General features: G+C 46.4%; 1 protein-coding gene across 2 annotated transcripts in view; it reads right to left on the bottom strand.

Annotated features, from left to right (window-relative positions):
- TBX5 (T-box transcription factor 5) overlaps positions 1-18442 on the bottom strand; it is a 53037-nt gene that overhangs the window by 10345 nt on the left and 24250 nt on the right. For both annotated transcript variants that reach the window (XM_005895581.2, XM_005895580.2), the window contains exon 8: positions 2329-2555. In XM_005895581.2, the coding sequence (XP_005895643.1) occupies positions 2329-2555 (227 nt within the window). The remainder of the gene's footprint in view (positions 1-2328; positions 2556-18442) is intronic.

Consider the following 18442-nt stretch of genomic DNA (forward strand, 5'->3'; position numbering starts at 1 on the left):
AAACAGCATCTCTGCACCGGGATCTATGCTCTACAGGACATTCTTAACCCCTGATTGTGCCTGAAGAGGCATATTGCAGGCATCTGGGCTCCAGCCCATCCAGCAGCGGGCGTGCTGGGAGTCGGGCCAGGGGGTCTGAGGGGCTGATGCTGCTCAGGCCTTCCAGATCCAAGAGTCTGGATGGGCTTCAGGTAAGTCTGGAAAGCCTGGTCTCACCGGGTCAGCTCCCCAGCCCCATGTTTGGACCCATGACAGCTCTTCCCTCTTTCAAAACGTGACTTTGGTAAATGTCAAATAGCCAAACTGTGTTCCTTTTCTCAGGTCAAAAAAGAAGGTCCAGGCACCACTGGACTTTGAAAGGCGTCGTGTTGGCTGATGGGGCTTTGAGATCCAACAGGGAGCACTCTGATGATGGGACCATGGACCGTCTGGAGCAAAACAGAGCTGGTTTATTAAGTCAACCTAGCGCTGATTTCATAGCCTCCTCACACCAAGCCAAGGAGACAGGTCCAATTGTGGGCTGCAATCTACAGAGGTCTGTTGTGAGGATTAGAGGCACTGACTAAGTAACTTTCCCCTAATCATAAACATGTGAAAATGGCAAAGGTCAGATTTATCTCACTAGTCTGACTCTGAAAATCACAGGTGTAGGCAGGAGGTTGCACAGTCCCCTCCCCTTATGTCTGTCTTCCCAAACCTTCACCTAAATGAGCAGCCGTCTCTTTACTTCCTCCTGGGATTCACTTCGCTGCCACCCATGGGGTGCTCACCAAGCACCAACTGCTTTCAGGAGCTTAGCACCATTTACAAAGTGAGAAACTGATGCCCGGAGAGGCTAGGACACCTGCCTGAGCTCATCCAGGAAGTTGGTGGCAGAGTTGAGACTCGAATCTGTTTCCCTGGCCCCACTGCCCAGACACCTGCCTGAGCTCATCCAGGAAGTGGGTGGCAGAGTTGAGACTCGAATCTGTTTCCCTGGCCCCACTGCCCACATCCACACCTTCGATTCTGCCTTGGAAAATGTGCCACCCGAAATTTCCTGCCTTAACTTCCCCTCTGGACTCAGATAGCTTAGGAAGAAGTCATCCATTTCTCATTAGGCAAAGGAAATGATGAGATGTCTCAGACAACAGCCTAGGAGATTTAAAGAGGGGATGCACAGGAGGCAAAATCTATCATGATTTTCTTTTCTCCCTCTCTTTTTTTTTTGGTATTGATCTGGAAAAGAAAGAAGAGCTCAGAATTCACTTGGGAAAAACCTTGCCCAAGGACTAAATAGCACATCAAATTCCAAGGAGGTTCCCTGGAGTGTAAGTTATAGGCTTATAATACAACCAAGACTCTGAAAGCATACTCCCTGACTACCCTTGAAAACATAAACTTGGCTTTATCCTTTTGGGGTAATATTTCCTTTCAGCAGCTAAAAAGAATGAGGCTGTTCTAGGGTCATGAAAAGACATCTACAGTGTATGCTACTGTAGAGCACAGGGAGCTCTACACAATATTATGTAACAACCTAAATAGGAAAAGAATTTAAAAAAGAATCAAAACATGTATATGTATGACTGATTCACTCTACTGTACACCTTAAACCAACACAACATTGTTCATTAACCATGAAAGTGAAAATCGTTCAGTTGTGTCCGACTCTGCGATCCCATGGACTATACAGTCCATGGAATTCTCAGGCCAGAATATTGGAGTGTGTAGCCTTTCCCTCCTCCAGGGGATCTTCTCAAATGAGGAACTGAACCCAGGTCTCTCACACTGCAGGCAGATTCTTTACCAGCTGAGTCACCAGGGAAGCCTAAGAATACTGGAGTGGGTAGCCTATCCCTTCTCCAGCAGATCTTCTCGACCCAGGAATTGAAGCCTGGTCTCCCGCACTGCAGGTGGATTCTTTACCAGCTGAGCTACCAGGGAAGCCCTTTCATTAACTATATTCCTATATAAAATAAAAAGTTAAAAAAATACAATATATTCTAAAATTTTAAGAAATACAAGTTGCAAAATAGGTACAGTATGATATCAACAATTAAAAGTAAAAGCAAAACTCTGTATTTGTGTGTACGTGCAAGTGTAAATAAATAAATGCGTCTGAACATTTCAAATAAGCTTTCCTCAAGGAAGGGGCTAGAACCTGGCAGAGATGTGTCAAAGGAATCTTTTGCTGTACCAGAATGGTTTGACTCTTTTACATTCTCTCAGTCTCTCAGTGCACTGCTTACATTTTAAAAATAAATACACATGTAGTTAGGTGGATTTCCTTTCTTCAAGGGAAAGAAGAAGAAAAGAAAGTGGCCAGGTGGGCAGCACAGTCGCACTCACCTTTCCTCTTGGTGCAATGGTAAATTTGGCTGTGCTCCTGGGGCAGCGGGTACGGGTTGGGTGGGGGCAGGAGGTCCTGGGAGGGGCCAGACACGCCATTCTCACACTGGTACTGGGACCCCAAGTTGGATGAGGCAGACAGAGCTCGAGGCTCACTACTGAAAGGACTGTGGTTGGAGGCCACTTTCTGTCTCACTGTGCTCCTGGGAACCACAGGATATTCTTTACTGAAAGAGAGAAGATACAAAATGACATCGATCAGTGGCATGATAGAGATCTTTTCATTGTCTGAACCACAGGGTCAAAGAATCCACTGGGAAAATAACCACAGAATAAGAAACAAAGGGATCTTTGATGAATGGAGAGATACGGTTATGCTCAAGTGCATCCTATGTCATGGACATATACGTTTGGTCACCATCTTTTCATGTCTTACACATTAGGCAAGTTGGTTCACGAACAGCTCTATACATATGCCAAAAGGTAAATGAGCACCCCCAGTTCAGAATTCCTCCTAAAAATCAACAAAGACATGTCAGTTGAAATATTCACCCTATTCTAGATGTCTTTGCATTCCCTAATTCAAATGCTAAAGAGCTGAGAAGTCACTAAGACTTAACTTCTTGGTCTCCATCTTTAAAATGGGGCTGTGGTCTTTCCCTAACATTAATCAAGAATGGCAGCTGACCATCTAGGGTAGTCACAGAAAAATCCAGGTCACCCCAATCTGAAGAGTTTGCTGCCTGTGCCTTAGAATTTCCTTTTGAGTTGCTGTACTTATTGCCTCTGAAAATACTTCACCTCTCTGTCCCTTGGTTCCCCACCTGTAAAAAAGGGATAATAAACAAAATCTAGGTTCAAAGGATTGTTGAGAGAAGAAATGAGTTAATACATGTGAAAGCCTTACAGTGGCATTTGTCACAACAAATGACAGCCGTCAGCAGGACTGTCACAGTTTTGGAGACACAGTGTGGGGGAGGGGGGCAGGAAGAGGAAAAGAAAGAGGACAGAGAAGATAGAGAACAGAGCCTGGGATCTAAGGAGAGGCAGGTCCAGAGTCGGGTCTCATCTCCACCACTGGACCACAGCCTTTCTAAACCTCAGTGTACAATGCCATATGGACCACAGCCTTTCTAAACCTCAGCATACAATGCCATATGGACAGCCTCTACCAAGGCGCTCAAAATCTGGTCCCTCATACTCTCTTTTTCATTATTTTTATTTATTCATCTACCGGCTGTGCCGGGTCTTCGTTGCTGCATGGGCTTTCCCTAGCTGCAGCGAGCGGGGACTACTCTTTGGTTACGGTGCACGGGCTTCTCTGGCTGCAGAGGATGGGCTCCAGGTGCGTGGGCTTCAGTAGTTGTGGCACATGGGCTTAGCTGCTCCACGGCATGTCGGATTCTCCCAGACCAGGGATCAAACCCGTGTCTCCTGCATTGGCAGGTGGATTCTTCACCACTGGACCACCAGGGAAACTCCTGGTCCCTCACACTTTTATGATAGGTCCCCCCACATTCCCTTCCCTTTAGCTTTCAGGTATTCCTATTTTGTCTTCATAAGAGCTCAGGCAATTCAACAGAAACCTGCCCTGGAAAGGAGGAAAGTGGAGCTGAGTATCACCAAGAGCCCCAAAGGAAACCAGGTGAGTGAAGGAGGGACTGAGTGAGAATTTGCAGAGAAGCTCAAAGGTAAAAGGAATAACTGACAGAAATGTCCAGGGTGTTAAAGAAGAGAAGAGTCCAACCCATAACGTTCTCACATCCACTAAGAGAAGAGGGCTGCCAGTGTTTGGGATCAGAAAGGATATCTTGCTCAGGACAGTAACTAGTACAGCGTGGATAAGGTGATCAGCCCATCTTTTCTGGAAAGCAATATGATATCACTCTTTGTTTTTTTTGTTTTTTTTTTGGCCATACCACGCAACTTGCAGGATCTTAGTTCCCAGACCAGGGATTCAACCCAGGGCCATGGGAGTGAAATCACTGAGTTCTAACCATCTGATCACCAGGGAATTCCTGATGGCGTTCATTTTTGAAATTTTTAATAAGGTGGACCAAGCAATCCCATTACTATGGATTTTCCTAAGAAGGTAAGTATGAGGATTTTTCTCCACTGCATGGTCTATGAAAGTGCAAGTATTCACTTGTTTGGTCACGTCTGACTCTTTGTGACCCCATGGACTGCAGCCTGTCCAGGCTCCTCTGCCCACTGTATTCTCCGGGCAAGAAGACTGGAGTGGGTTGCCATTTCCTTCTCCAGAACAAAGGGAAGAAACTGGAAACAGTCTAAATGTCCTCATTAATGGCTGAGTCAACTCTGACAGAGCTAGATGGTGGAATATTCATGCAACCTTTGAAAATAATGAGAAGTCTGTTTATGAATAAATTCATAAATCTGTGCAAGATAAACGAAGTCAAAGAGGTAGGATATAACATGGTCCCTCCAGAAGCTGGGGTTATGGGAGAACTTTTAGATCAACTTATTACTTTTATGCAGGCTTTCCTCGTGGCTCAGTGGTAAAGAACCCACCTGCCAATGCAGGAGACTCGGGTTCCATCCCTGGGTCGGGAAGACTCCCTGGAGAAGGAAATGGCAACCCATCCCAGTATTCTTGCCTAGGAAATCCCTGGACAGAGAAGCCTGGCGGGTTACAGTCCATAGCGTTGTAAAAGAGTTGGACACGACTGAGCTACTAAACGTTACTTTTTGCACATCTGCATTGTTTGATTCTTTTTACAGTGAGCATTTATGAGGTTTCTGGAGAAAGAAATGGCAACCCACTCCAGTATTGTTGCCTGGAGAATCCCACGGACGAGGAGCCTGGCAGGCTACAGTCCATGGGGTCACAAGAGTCAGACATGACTTAGTGACTAAACCACCACCACCATTTATGAAGTTTAGATGAATATTTCCGTGTTGAAAATAATAATTATTACTAATTGTTAATAGAATACTATATAAACTATTAATATAATTTTAATCACAGCAGAGCAGGAGGACTAGTCTAGGAGGGATACACGCAAGATAAAAGAAGTGCTTGCAGTCTCCTGGACGACAACGTGTGACCCTCCAGGTTCTCCATTCATCCTCCCACGTCCCCCACCCTCCACACCACCTCGGGCAACAAAAGGCAATGGAAACAGAGGTGAAATTCACAGGGGAAGATCTTCCTTGGTTGGAAAGCAAAATGAAAATGAAGTAGAAGATATTCAAAGCTTCCCCCACATTTCTCCCAAGAGAGGTCCCTGGGAGTGAGGAGGACAGAAAAGGATTTGAATCTGATCTTGTCATCTGTGGATCCAGAAAAGCTGCTACTTCTGGGGAAATGTCCCTTCTAATTTTTTTTTAACATTTAAAAAAAGTGCTTCCTTGTCCTTTTTTTTTTTTTTTTTTTTTTGCCCCGCAGCATGTGGGATCTTAGTTCCCCAACCAGGGATCGAAGTTGTGCCCCCTGCAATGGGAGCACAGGATCTTAACCACTGGACCACCAGGAAAGTCCTGAAATGTCCATTTTTCACGCAATACCTTCCGTTGGGTCCTCCACCCCACTGAGCCTGTAGCACTCCTGGTCCAATATCCTTGCCAACTCAGTGAGATAGGATAAAGCAGGTCACCTAGCTAAGCGTCACCTGCAAAATGGGGAAATAAAGAGATGATCTGAAGAAACCACAGCAGCCAGCCCTGAGTCCCCCAGACACCTTCCCTTCCCTGATAACCCACTCACTGAACTCTGATTTTTATTTGAGTATCTAAGAATCAGGGTATAGTGGGAAGAAAAAAGATATTAGATTCAGGCAAAAGTGCATTCTGTATCAGACCTACCATCTTAACAGCTGTGTGATCTTAGACAAGACAGTCCATCTCTCTGAGCATCAGTTATCTCTCAAGATCGTTGAAATTATCCAATAACATACTCTAGAAAATGTCTGGCACATAGTAGAAGCTGTCATGACCGCCGTTACAAGATGACTCGCGCTTCCAGCTCATAAAATTTCTCGGGAGGGAGCCGTGCCATAAGCCTGTCTCCTGAACATGGAGGTCTCAACTTTGGGGAAAAACTCATGGGTGTAAACTTGGATTTTCAAGATGATGTCTTTATTTTCAGTAATCCTGAATTGGAATTCAGTATCTCTTTCTGTAACGGGTGTCGGCATCAAGCCACAGTTGAGTTAGCAGCCCTAGCGACTGTCATCAACAGAAACAAAATAACTTCCCATCTTGCTGCAGCTGTACAGGTCTCCAGATACCACTTACGCTCATGATGACTTCAAAATTACAGTTATTTTCAATCTGCTACTAGGTCCCCATTACTTAAGACATTTATGAAGTGCATATGTTACTATGTCGCCATTTAGAAAAGAGTTTGATCACTCTGTGTTAATATAATGGGCTTCCTTGGCAATCAATGCATCTTATTTTACACATTTAATCAGATTCTTCTGAGATGGGATCCCTGAGCTTCCCCAGACTGCCAGAGGAGCCCAGGGCCCCACCCAGGATAAGAATCCCTCTGTAGAAGATATACGAATCAGGAAATCCTGAACTTAGCTATGATGTTTGCTGTGAACCAACCATTCTTCACCTTACTCCATTTTTAAATGAATTATTTGCCTAAATGAGCTTTGCCTTACGCCGAGTAATAACAGCCATGACATTAAAGGGTTTGTGGTGCAAGGTCCTCTAATGCAATTAAAATAAAAACACTTACCTATTTGAAATGTTTAAAAGTACACCTGAAATTATACCACGTACAAAGAGCACAACGCTTAGCACATTTTGAAGGACGCTGCATTCACCCCCTTCATCCTCTCTGTGACCCTCTGAAGTGGGGACTGCTCTTATCCCCATTTTACAGATTAGAAAACCGAGGCCCAGGGAGATGAAATAACTTGCCCAGGGTCCCAGAGCTAGAAAGAGACACCACCAGAATTCTAACCCAACTGTCTCCAAGTTACTTCTAGATAATTTCCTACTGACCTCTTTCCATTTTTAAAACATAATATGCTTTTAGGGGTGCAGGGGTTTGGAGCCTAAGACTCCTCTCTCATTTCACCCACCTCTCAGGGGTGTGACAATCTCCCACTCTGGGCCCCTGCCTTTGTTTGTCATCACAAACCACGTCAGAGTGACCAGACGGGACAACAGAGTGTCTGCCAAGTTTCCGTGAGGATACAGACACACTCATGACACCCTGGGGTTTCCTAGCCCAGCCTTCCTGTGGACTGTGTCATTTCAGAACCAAAGCTGGAGCCATACTGAGCAGCTCCACTGCTCAGACTCTCCCCCTGGGGCCAGGAGGCTGAAAGGAATGAAGTTAGCTTTATAGTTCTCGCTTGGCAGCTGAAGCTACGTAATGGAAAAAAAAAAGAAGAAGAAGAAAAATCATTATAATAATAAAACAAAAAAGTTGCAAATCTTGCTAGCAATTCAATTTAAATCTTGCTTAGTTCGAGTAGTAGGCTGTCAGAGATCCAATAGGGAAGGAGAAGTCTCTTTTTAGTTTGATATTCTTAATGGGGATGGTTTTTTTTTTTTAATTAAAGAAAATAACTCTTAAAAAATGTTGGCTGAGGGAATTTACAAGAGAATGTATCAATGGACTCCGTGGAATTCTCCCTTCCGGCACTGCCAGATTGCAAAATTACCCTCTGGAAAAGCCAAATCCTGTTTTTGATTACTAATACTCACAGAAGTGGGAAAGGCATATTATCTCAATAACCACTTGTCCCTCTCAGTATGTTTCTCTCTCAGGAGCTTGAAACATCAGCCCCACCATCAACCACGCATGTCTCCCCTGGTGTCTGCAATACAACATCCCCAAATCCACCTGGCAGGTGTCAAAATTGAGGCATAGAAGAGTGGAGTGACTTCTCAGTCAGGATAGAGTAACAGAGGCAAAGAGAAGAAAAGGGTCCCAATAAACACCATTTGGGATCATTTCTCTTTTTCTGACCATGCCACGTGGCTTGTGGGATCTTAGTTCCCCAACCAGGGATTGAACCCGGGTCCTCAACAGTGAAAGCACAGAGTCCTAACCACTGGACCACCAGGAAATTCCCAGGATCATTTTTCCTGGGCTCATCAATGCACGAATCAAAGGAACTCGTGAGTAGCAACACAGCAAAAGCCTCTAAAGTCCCCATGAGGAGAAGATGACCTATTTTCCTCTACATCATTCAAGTGTACAGGCAGCATCATTCAAGAATACAGGCAGCAGAGAATTAAAAGGACAGTTGAAAAGCCCTCATGGGTCTGGGAAGAGAATAGCAACTGGGGGCTATTGTTTTCACCAACATCATCATTATCAGCATGACCATTCTCACCATCACCACTACCTTCCTCATCCTCATCTTCCTCCCTATCATTTACATTGTTTTTTTGTGCATCCTACTGTTCCAGCCATGGCTGTTGTTTTTTAATCACTCAGTCACGTCTGACTCTCTTGCAACCCTATGGACTGTAATCCACCAGGCTCCTCTGTCCATGGGGATTCTCCAGGCAAGAATACTGGAGTGGCTTGCCATTCCCTTCTCCAGGGGCTCTTCCCAACCCAGGGATCAAACACAGGTCTCCTGCATTGCAGGCGGATTCTTTACCACTGAGTCATGGGGGCAGCTCTCCAGCCACTGCAGTGGTTGACTTATATGCTTTCCCTCATTTGATCCTGGCAAGAATCCCATTTCATCCGTATGATGACATTTACTTTAGAGACAAAGAAAAGAAATGAGACTCAGAGAGGTCCCAGAACACCTAGCTAAGAAGAGGTAAAGCTGAGCTGCACCCGGGGTCAGTGCTATTCCAAAACTTTTCCCAACTTACACTTGATAATAGGCAATCGTTGCCTTCCCATCACTGCTAGGGCAACACGACACTTCTGTCACACAGAGCATCTTTGAGGGTACTAGAGTTAGGTATTGGTTTTATCAGGTAACATCAACCTCTACCGATCCAACTGTCCATCATTCCTGCTTTACCAAAAGTCAAATCCCACTGCACTGGCTGACACAGACACGATCTGCCCAGCCTGGACACAGGGACCCGACAACCCCAGTTTACCCTGGGTACTAGGGCCACCAACCAGCTTCTCCCAGCTCCACCACTCTCTCACATTCTGTTCCACGTGAGCGGATGCAATGAATGACGCCATTGTCGCCGGCTCTGGGTTGTAAAACGTTACAAGGGAATATTGAAATCCACAGCCAAACGGCATCGCAGCCGGCCGCCAGCTAACGAAAGGCCCCGAGAATGTTTTCCACTGCAGCCGACTGAATTGGCCTTTTCACGGGAGCAGGTGGCAGGGGTGCTGGGGTGCTGAGGAGGGGGTGAGTTTCTGTTGTTGTTTTCCCCTGGCGATGCTTACTCAGTTTCTGGCAGCCTTTCTCCAACCACTAAAGCAGTGCACAAGGGCAAGGCTGGAGACTGTAAAATCTGTTCTTGCAAGCAAATTCCTCCTCTCACAAGCACTTTAATCTGCGATCAGAATGAAAAGAGGACACCCCCCACATCCCACAAGAGCCTTCCCGATTTATTAACTTTCTGATACGCTTGGGGAAATGATTCCGATCTAACGTGTATGGACCCTCAAGGGATGGGGGCAGTTCACCCCAAGCGGGATTTTAGCTCAGCAAATAATAATCACTCCCATCATTCTCATCTACAAAGTGCTTCGCAACCATTTTATGACTCAGGTCTCACCCCACCAGGGAGGTGGAGAAAAGCACTGTGAATTCTAGCTGCTCCATCTCACTGGGCAGACTAGGGGGACACGAAGAAGTGACATGAATTCCCACCATTGATTCTAACAGGGCTGTCTGATGTGAGCAGCACCAAGAATCTCAAAGGTTGGGACTTCCCTGGCGGTCCAGTGATTAAGACTCTGAGCTTCCATTTCAAGGGGCATGGGTTCAATCCCCGGTCAGGGAACTAAGATCCCGCATGCCATACGGCGTGACCAAGAAAAAAGAAAGAAACTCAAAGACAACACCCTCGCTGGCCAAGAGCACCCAGCATCATGACGACTTTGGTGGGCGACCTTGGGGTTCCCATAGTAAATCTCTGCATAACTTCATATTAGGGTGCTCATTTTGAGTTGTGACTCTGAAGTCAGGTTGTACAGATGTGCCTGCCTTTGATGGTACACAGCCGCCAATTTGGCCACTGCGGGGCTGGCTAAGTTCTTCCCTTCTCTGAGCCTCAGTCTCTTGTCTATAAAATGGGAATAGTCAGAATCATCCCCTTTTTGGGTGGTCAAACGATACAATGCTTGGAAAGGCTTAGCATATATTGGAGACACATTGCTCCATAAACCCCAGCTTATACACCACGTGATTATATTTTGAAGCAAACATTCTTACCTTGCAAAGGCTTCACCTGATTTATGAATTCCACTCCCCATGCCATCCCAAATACCAGAGCATTAGAGCTTGTCAGTTTTTCTAAGGATAAGTCCATACTTGCATCTGCTACTCAAAAGGGGTCCCAGGATCTCTAGTTCTCCCCAGGAGAAAAAAGCCTTATGCAAAGGGTAAATAGTATATGGTTTCCTTTATATAAAATTCTATAACAGACAAACCTGACAGTTTTTTAAAAAATCACAATATTAATTGTTTCTGGTGGGGAGGTAGAAGAGGAATAACCGGGAAGGGGCATGAGGGAACTCTCTGGGTGAAGGAATGTTTTATATTATGATAAGGACTTGGGTTTCACAGGTATATGCATTTGTCAAGAAGTGAATGGTGTACTTAAGATCTGTACATTTCACGGTATGTAGACTTTACCTGAAACAGAATCATGAACAAAAATTGAATCCGTGTTAATGGCATGTCTACTGAAGTATACAAGGATGAAAGGTACTCACAAATGCAACTGAGTGTGAAATACATCCAAAAAAATGGGGAAGGGGAGGGATGCTCAAGAGGGAGGTGATATATGTATAATTATGGCCAGTTTGCATTGCTGTATGGCAGAAACCAACACAAACAACGTAAAGCAGTTTTATTCCAATTAAAAAGTAAATTTATGGAGAAGGAAACGGAAACCCACTCTAGTATTCATGCCTGGAAAATCCCACGGACGGAGGAGCCTGGTGGGCTACAATCCATGGGGTCGCAAAGAGTCGGACATGACTGAGCGACTTGTGTGTTTTTGAAGCTCAAAGGGATATGGGCCACTGAAAAGGATATAAACCAGGGCAGAATTTCTTAAAGAAGTAACAGATTAGTTAGTTACAACATCAAGATAAATGGAATTGAAAGAGAGATGCTACCAAGAGAGTTGGGCAGTACTGCTTAAATAACGCTCAAGAGTTTCTGTTCTTAAATTGTTGCCTCTTGAGAGAAGATGAGCAGCGCTGGGCCCACTCAGCTCTGCCTTTTTTGTTCCCCACTTTGGTTGTGTTGTTACTTTCGGAATTGCACTTTTTTCACCTTGCCATAGTAGCTGCCAAAGTGTGTTTTTATAAACATGGGGTTCTAGAGCCTGGCTTCCTGCAGCAGAGGAAAGAAAGAAATGCGTGTTGTACAAAATAAGTGTGTTCATATGTTTAATAAAATAGTTCTATTATTGAGAAAAAAAAATAAGATAGAAATTTAAAAAAATAAGATGGTAGATGGATGGATGGATGGACTGGTGAAAAGGTAGATTGGTGGATGGATAAATGTATGTATGCATTGATGGATGAAAAGATAAATAGATGGATTGGTGGATGGAGAGATACATCAGTGGACAGATGTGTGATAGAGCAAATATATAGCAAAATATTAATTACAGAACCAAATCAGTGGGTATATGGGTGGTCTCCATGCAATTCTTCCATGTTTTCTATATGTCTTACATTTTTCATAATACAACATTGGACACACTCTCGGGATTTCCAATGTTCAGCCAAAGTTGGCCACCAAGTAGAGAAACGGGTTCCTTTTTATAAAATAGCCCAGCCCATGAGCTCCGTTTCCAGAAGGTAAGGTCACACATTATTTTCTGCACGTCTTTGCTCATTTTGTAGGGCCAAGAAATTATCCAGGTCTGACCAGGGGACCCCTCCATCAAATAACTTGATAAAGGACAGTTTTGTACCTTCTCCCGAGAGCCACTGATTCAGAACCTCTAAGGGTGAGACCCAGAAACCTGCTTTTTTCACCAGCCTCCCCACCCCCAGCTAATTGTGATGTCTGCCAAAAGTTTGAGAAACAACGCTTACGGGCGATTTACCCTCAGACACTGTCCCTGAAGAGCAGGTTCACTGGGGGAGCAGAGAGCTGGGTGTGGGGCTGCAGATGAATGATGGACAACCAGGACCAAGGTGAGACCTCTCGGAACAAACCTCCACTTACAACTTAGGCTGGCTTGGCCTCCCAAACATAAAGAGCCTTCTTGTTTTACATAAATTCACACTTTCCTGGGAGAAGCCACAGGCATAGCCAAAAGTACAGCAAGGAGTGAGGAGTTAATGTCACCTCCAGAACGTTCGCTGTCCTGGAGATCAGATCTCATTAACTGGACATCCCCATGGGTTTCCCTGGTGGCTCAGACAGTAAAGAACCTGCCTGCCAATGCAGGAGACATCAGAGACCCAAGTTCGATCCCTGAGTTGGAAAGATCCCCTGGAGGAGGGCATGGCAACCCATTCCAGTATTCCTGCCTAGAGAATCCCCATGGACAGAGGAGCCTGGCAGGCTATAGTCCATGGGGTCGCAAAGAGTCAGACACGACTGAGTGACTAAGCACATCAGCTTTAACCACAAGCATGAGAATACAAGAGCGCTGAGCCTTCTTTTTGAAAAATAACCATTTGAAGTTAGGAGCTGAATAGTCATTTAAAATTAGGAAGGCAGGGATGGGGGCGGGGGGTGGTTGCTGGAAAAGAAGGGATGGCTCCAGTGCAAGGATTTTAACCTTTTTTAAAAAGGTTTAAAAAATTTTTTTTAATATTTGTTTATTTATTTGGCTGTGCCAGGTCTTAGTTGCAGTACTCGGGATCTAGTTTCCCAACCAGGGATCAAACTCCGGCCCCCTGCACTGGGATCACAGGATCTTAGCCCCTGGGCCACCAGGGAAAGTCCTGGATTTTAAGCTTTTAAGGATCCCAGACCCTATAAATTCCTCAAAATTGCTTGACATTTTGTCTTCTATTTATATATTGTGAGTTTTTCAGAGTTCTTGCTTTAATTGGATTTTCCAAAGGGGTCTTAGATAAGGTGGATGAGGAGGAGGTGACCTACCCTGCAGAGTCAGGGGACAATGGTCTGTTTCTTAAGTGGGTGGACAGAGATGCCCCCAGCCGGGAGCTGACAAAACCTATTTGCTCTACCTGGGACAACCTGGACTCCTGGCTCTCCTATCTGCTCTCAGGTTGCTGTTCTTTTCCAGTCGCTCAGTCGTGTCCAACTCTTTGTGACCCCATGGACTGCAGCACACCAGGCTTCCCTGTCCTTCACTATCTCCCAGAGTTTGCTCAAACTCATGTCCATTGAGTCGATGATGCTATCCAAGCATCTCATCCTCTGTCGCCCCCTTCTCCTCCTGCCCTCAATCTTTCCCAGCATAAGGGTCTTTTCCAATGAGTCGGCTCTTCACATCAGGTGGCCAAAATATTGGAACTTTGGTATCAGTCTTTACAGGCTAACCAGAGACTCCAGGGACCCCGGCTCTGGAGATTACTTCCTGCCAAGGCATTGGCAGTCCACGAGAAGACTGAGGAAGAGACAACCTCAATTCTCCCATGAAGAGCTCTGAAGCTGCCACCGCTGGGCGCTGCCAGTCTCCCCATCATGCTCCACAAATGCTTGTATGCCAGAAAGGCCAGGCATGAGTCACAGCCACACTGTGTGAATTAAAGCAAGCAGTGCCCAAGGAAGCACTTTGCTGCTGCCTGTTCCTATTCTGAGGTTTGTCTTTACAGAAAGACCAGGTGTAGCCTGCCGGGGCAGACAGGTGATTCCTTCTATCGTGAAGATGCTCACTGCCAGGTATCTGCACCTTTACTGGGTGTCAACCTGGCCTCAGACTTCAAGAGGGAATGGATCCCATCTCCTCCTGACATGATCCAGGGTCACTCCAGCCCAGAGATAGTGTCAGGCGTTCCTAGGCAAGCTGGGGCAGTGTTAAATCACCCAGGCACACTCTCTGGCTTCCTTCTGTCTAGAGGGAGGATCCCTGGCTCTCCTGGAATCTGAGCCCATTAGTGAGTCTTGTTCAACGAACAGCAAGTAGCAGAAGAGATGCAACAGGCTCCCAAGGTGTAGTAAGCAAAGGCCCTCTCAAGATTGTCCAAGGACAGTTCGCCACCATGGAGGGAGTCCATGCTGGATGGGCCACATGCACACGCTCCAGGGGACCACCCAGATGGGCTCCCAGCCAAAAGCCAGCGTTAACTGCAGTCTTGGGGGTGTGCCATCTTGAACACCCAGCCTTGTCTGGCCGTCAGATACCTGCAGCCGTCCCCACCAAAACCTGACAGCAATCACACCTGTCCAGAGGCATCCTTCCCAACCCCCAAACCCTGAGCTAAACCCAAGTGCCTCCCTGGGGATTTCTGGCTTCTCTTTGGGCACAGTGACAACGAGCGATGCCTGGCTTTTCCGCCCTAAGCAGCATTTAGGGAGCATTCCTGAGCGGGAGTAGGTTGTTAAGTGGACAAAATCTGGAGCACTGTGATGGTCTCTGAGCTCCTCATGGGAGGACCGAGGCTGCTTGTACGTCCTCCCCTTTGCGTGGGCGCAGAGGTGTTGGAAGCGAAGTGCTGGAGCTCTGGCTGTCCTGGATTCAGAGTCTCATGCAGCGATAATGAGCCAGCTCAGAGCCCAGGGTTTCGCAGCTAGTAGATGGGAAATTTAGGAATGGAATCATTCATTGCATAGCAATAGTAATTAGGACACCCATATTACCTCACCTCATCCATGCAACAGCCCCGGAGGTAGGTGCTATAATTATCTTCCTTTTACAGATGAGGAGATAGAGCTAGGGGAGCCCCAGGGCTCATCAGTGTGCTAGCCAGGACCCCAGCTCGAGAGCCTGCTTTAGCATCAGTGAACCCTGCCCCTCGGTGCATGGATTCACCTTTGCATCCTCAGGACCTGGCACAGAGTAAGCCCTGAAAGAATGGGTGTCCGCTGAAGAAGAAAGCAACAGATCCAAAACTGAATAAATAAATGAGTCTCTGGGAGGGGGGTTCAGGATGGGAGACATATGTACACGCATGGCTGATTCACGTCAATGTATGGCAAAAACCACTACAATATTGTAATTAGCCTCCAATTAAAATAAATTAATTTAAAAAAATAAAAACAAATGAGTCTCCAGGCTGCAGTTTTCTTTTTTGCAAAAGCAGGAAGGTTAAACCAGACGCTGCCTCCCAGGGTCCCTTCTACCACTAGAATCCCACGCTTCTAGGGACACTGTTCCCTGTCACAGTGCCACGGCAGCTGACTTTCAGAGATCTTTAGAGTCTGATGCCTCCTCCAGAGCCCCAGACGGGTAGATCCCTGCGCACTCCTCTGATCCAACCCAGAAAGCCCTTCCTCTCAACAGATTCAAATCCCATTCACCAGGACTTCCCTGGTGGTCCACTGGTTAAGAATCCACCTTCCAATGCAGGAGACGTGGGTTCGATTCCTGGGAGGGGAACTAAGATCCCCACATGTCTCGGAGCAACTAAGCCTGAGCACCTCAACCAGAGGGAAGCCTGCATGCCGCAATGAAGATCCTATGTGCAGCAACTAAGACCTGGCATAGCTGAAAATAAAATAGAGTTTAAAAATTAAAAAACAAGAGCTAGCAAAAAGAAAAAATCCCATTCATCCCACAAAACCTGACTCCCATCCTCTCGATAAAAGCACCTCCCTGCACTCAGTGGCCCCTGTCCTTGGCCCCACCGGGACCTTTGACTCCCAGGAAGTTCTCATTCAGCTTTGACAGTGAAGTGCCCACGCTTTCTCACTAGGGTGAGCATTTAGGTGCATCTCCCGAATTTCTGTGATTTGCATATCACCTTGACAACGTTGGCCAAATCTTCATATCACCTCTTCTGCTATTTAGTTCATGGGAAGATCCCCTGGAGAAGGAAATGGCAATCCACACCAGTATTCTTGCCTGGAAAATTCCATGGGCAGAGGAGCCTGGCAGGCTACAGTCCATGGGGTCACAAAGAATATTTTCTCTAAACAACCAGCCTTAGCTTGCCTTCCCTTCTCCCTCCCTCCTTCTTTCTTTTCCTTCTTCCCTTCCTTCCTTCAAACTTAGTCTTGAGGACTTCCCAGGCGGTCCAGGGGTTAAGATTCTGTGTTTTGTGGGCATGAGTTCAACCCCTGGTCACAAAACCAAGATCCCAAATGCAGTGCAGCACAGCCAAAGAAATAAGTCAATAAAAGAGAACTTAGTCTTATTCTAAACAATATTGTCTATGAAATCAGCCTGATGTGCCTGGTATCTGTGGGCACGCTCTAAAGTCATCTCATTTGTCACCAGGGGAGGGGGCCCTGCAAATTGGGAAATATTGGTTTTTTAGGATAAGATGTTTTTAAGCCACAGATTAACCTTTCCAAATAACCTTGGCACATATTTTAATCAGTCGGCTAGAGACAGGATTTGCAAAATGATTTTATTTTCTTCTTTCTGCTTTCCCTTCACTCTCCCATTTTCAGAATAAGTAGTTATCGCTTCTGTAACTAGAAACCATACATAAACGTTGGAAAATAACTAAGATACTCTCCGCATGTTCCAAACACAGATTGCTGGGTGAAGAGAGGGGAGGAGGGTACGTGCCCAGACACTTGCCAAGCTAATCCAAAAGTTATTTACGTGGGATCACGGCAGAGTTAAGGTTCAGCCCTCCATCACCCCACCCCTCTCCCTCCCTCCGTTCCGATTGTTGGAATTAGAGGAAATTTCATTCCTCCCGCTTTGCTGCCTGAGCCAGCTGTCACCGGGTGTGTGGGGGACAGGAAACAGGATTACAAGATCAACAGTGAGCCCGCCGTTCCAGCCAGGCTGTTATCAGAGCCGTCTCCGGAGAGCCATCTTCCCCACTTGTCACTACCAACTGTGACCTGGGAGTTGGGACCACAGCCCAGACTCAATTCTGAACAAGGGCAAAACTAGGAGTAATGAGGAGTTCTCCCTGACTCGGATCATATTTTAGAGCATGGACTAGGAACCAAGCACCCTTCAGGCACTCTCTCACATAGATCTTACAAGAACTCCCGAAAGGGGAAGCTATCTTTATTTATGCCCATTTTACAGATGAGGATACTGAGGCCCCCTGCAGTAACATCACTTGCCCGAGGTCACGGGCTGATACACGCAGAGCAAGGACTGAACCCAGGTTTGTCTGACTCCAAACCTTACTGGAGCCTCTCTGCTTTGCTCCTTCTCCCCGCCAGGGGACAGGTCCAGAGAACTGGGTGGATGACCCTGTCCACTCTCCCAGCCTGGAGAGTGGTCAGTCCAACTCTCTTTGTTTCACAATGCAACTCCTCACACAGCCACAAAGACACACGTGTCTGTGAGGCTGAGAGTTTCAATCCAACATGTCAATCCCTGACCTCTTACTGAGGACCAATTACCTTTCCTTCCTTCCAACTCCAGGTGCCTAGGTGGGAAGAAGCCCACAGCCAATGTGCAATAACCCTAAGGAGTAGTTAGGGCAGAGTTCAGACCTAAGCAGAGTCCTGTGCCTAAATAGCTCACCAGGCACGTGGTTCAGAGCTGTAGGAAGAGACTCCAGGATTGCTGACATGCGAACTCTCAAACACCTGTCCATCCCCCACTGTCTCTGCTTCCATGCCCATCATCTGTCCAACCAGCTTCCAAAGTGTGGCGCCCAGCCTGACACAGAAAACCAGTGAGGGCTCCTAGGAATAGACACACCCGGACCAGGCAGTCTGTGGCCAGAAGCAGCTCCCTGGAGGAAGGCACAGCTACAAGGAGAAATAGTTACAAGGAGGCTTTAGTGATGGGCAGGAGATGGAAGGGGAGGGGGGAAAGATGGAGCTTAGTTAACCAACCGTGGTGTTCACGGGGCCAAAAACAATAGATAGAAGACAGATTTGGAGCCACTCCTTCAGCCTGATTGAAAGGGAGAGGGGACACCGGAAGGAACAGAGCTAGGGGGCGT

The sequence above is a fragment of the Bos mutus genome, chromosome 17 (assembly GCF_027580195.1).
Source record: "Bos mutus isolate GX-2022 chromosome 17, NWIPB_WYAK_1.1, whole genome shotgun sequence".
Classification (NCBI taxonomy): Eukaryota; Metazoa; Chordata; class Mammalia; order Artiodactyla; family Bovidae; genus Bos; species Bos mutus.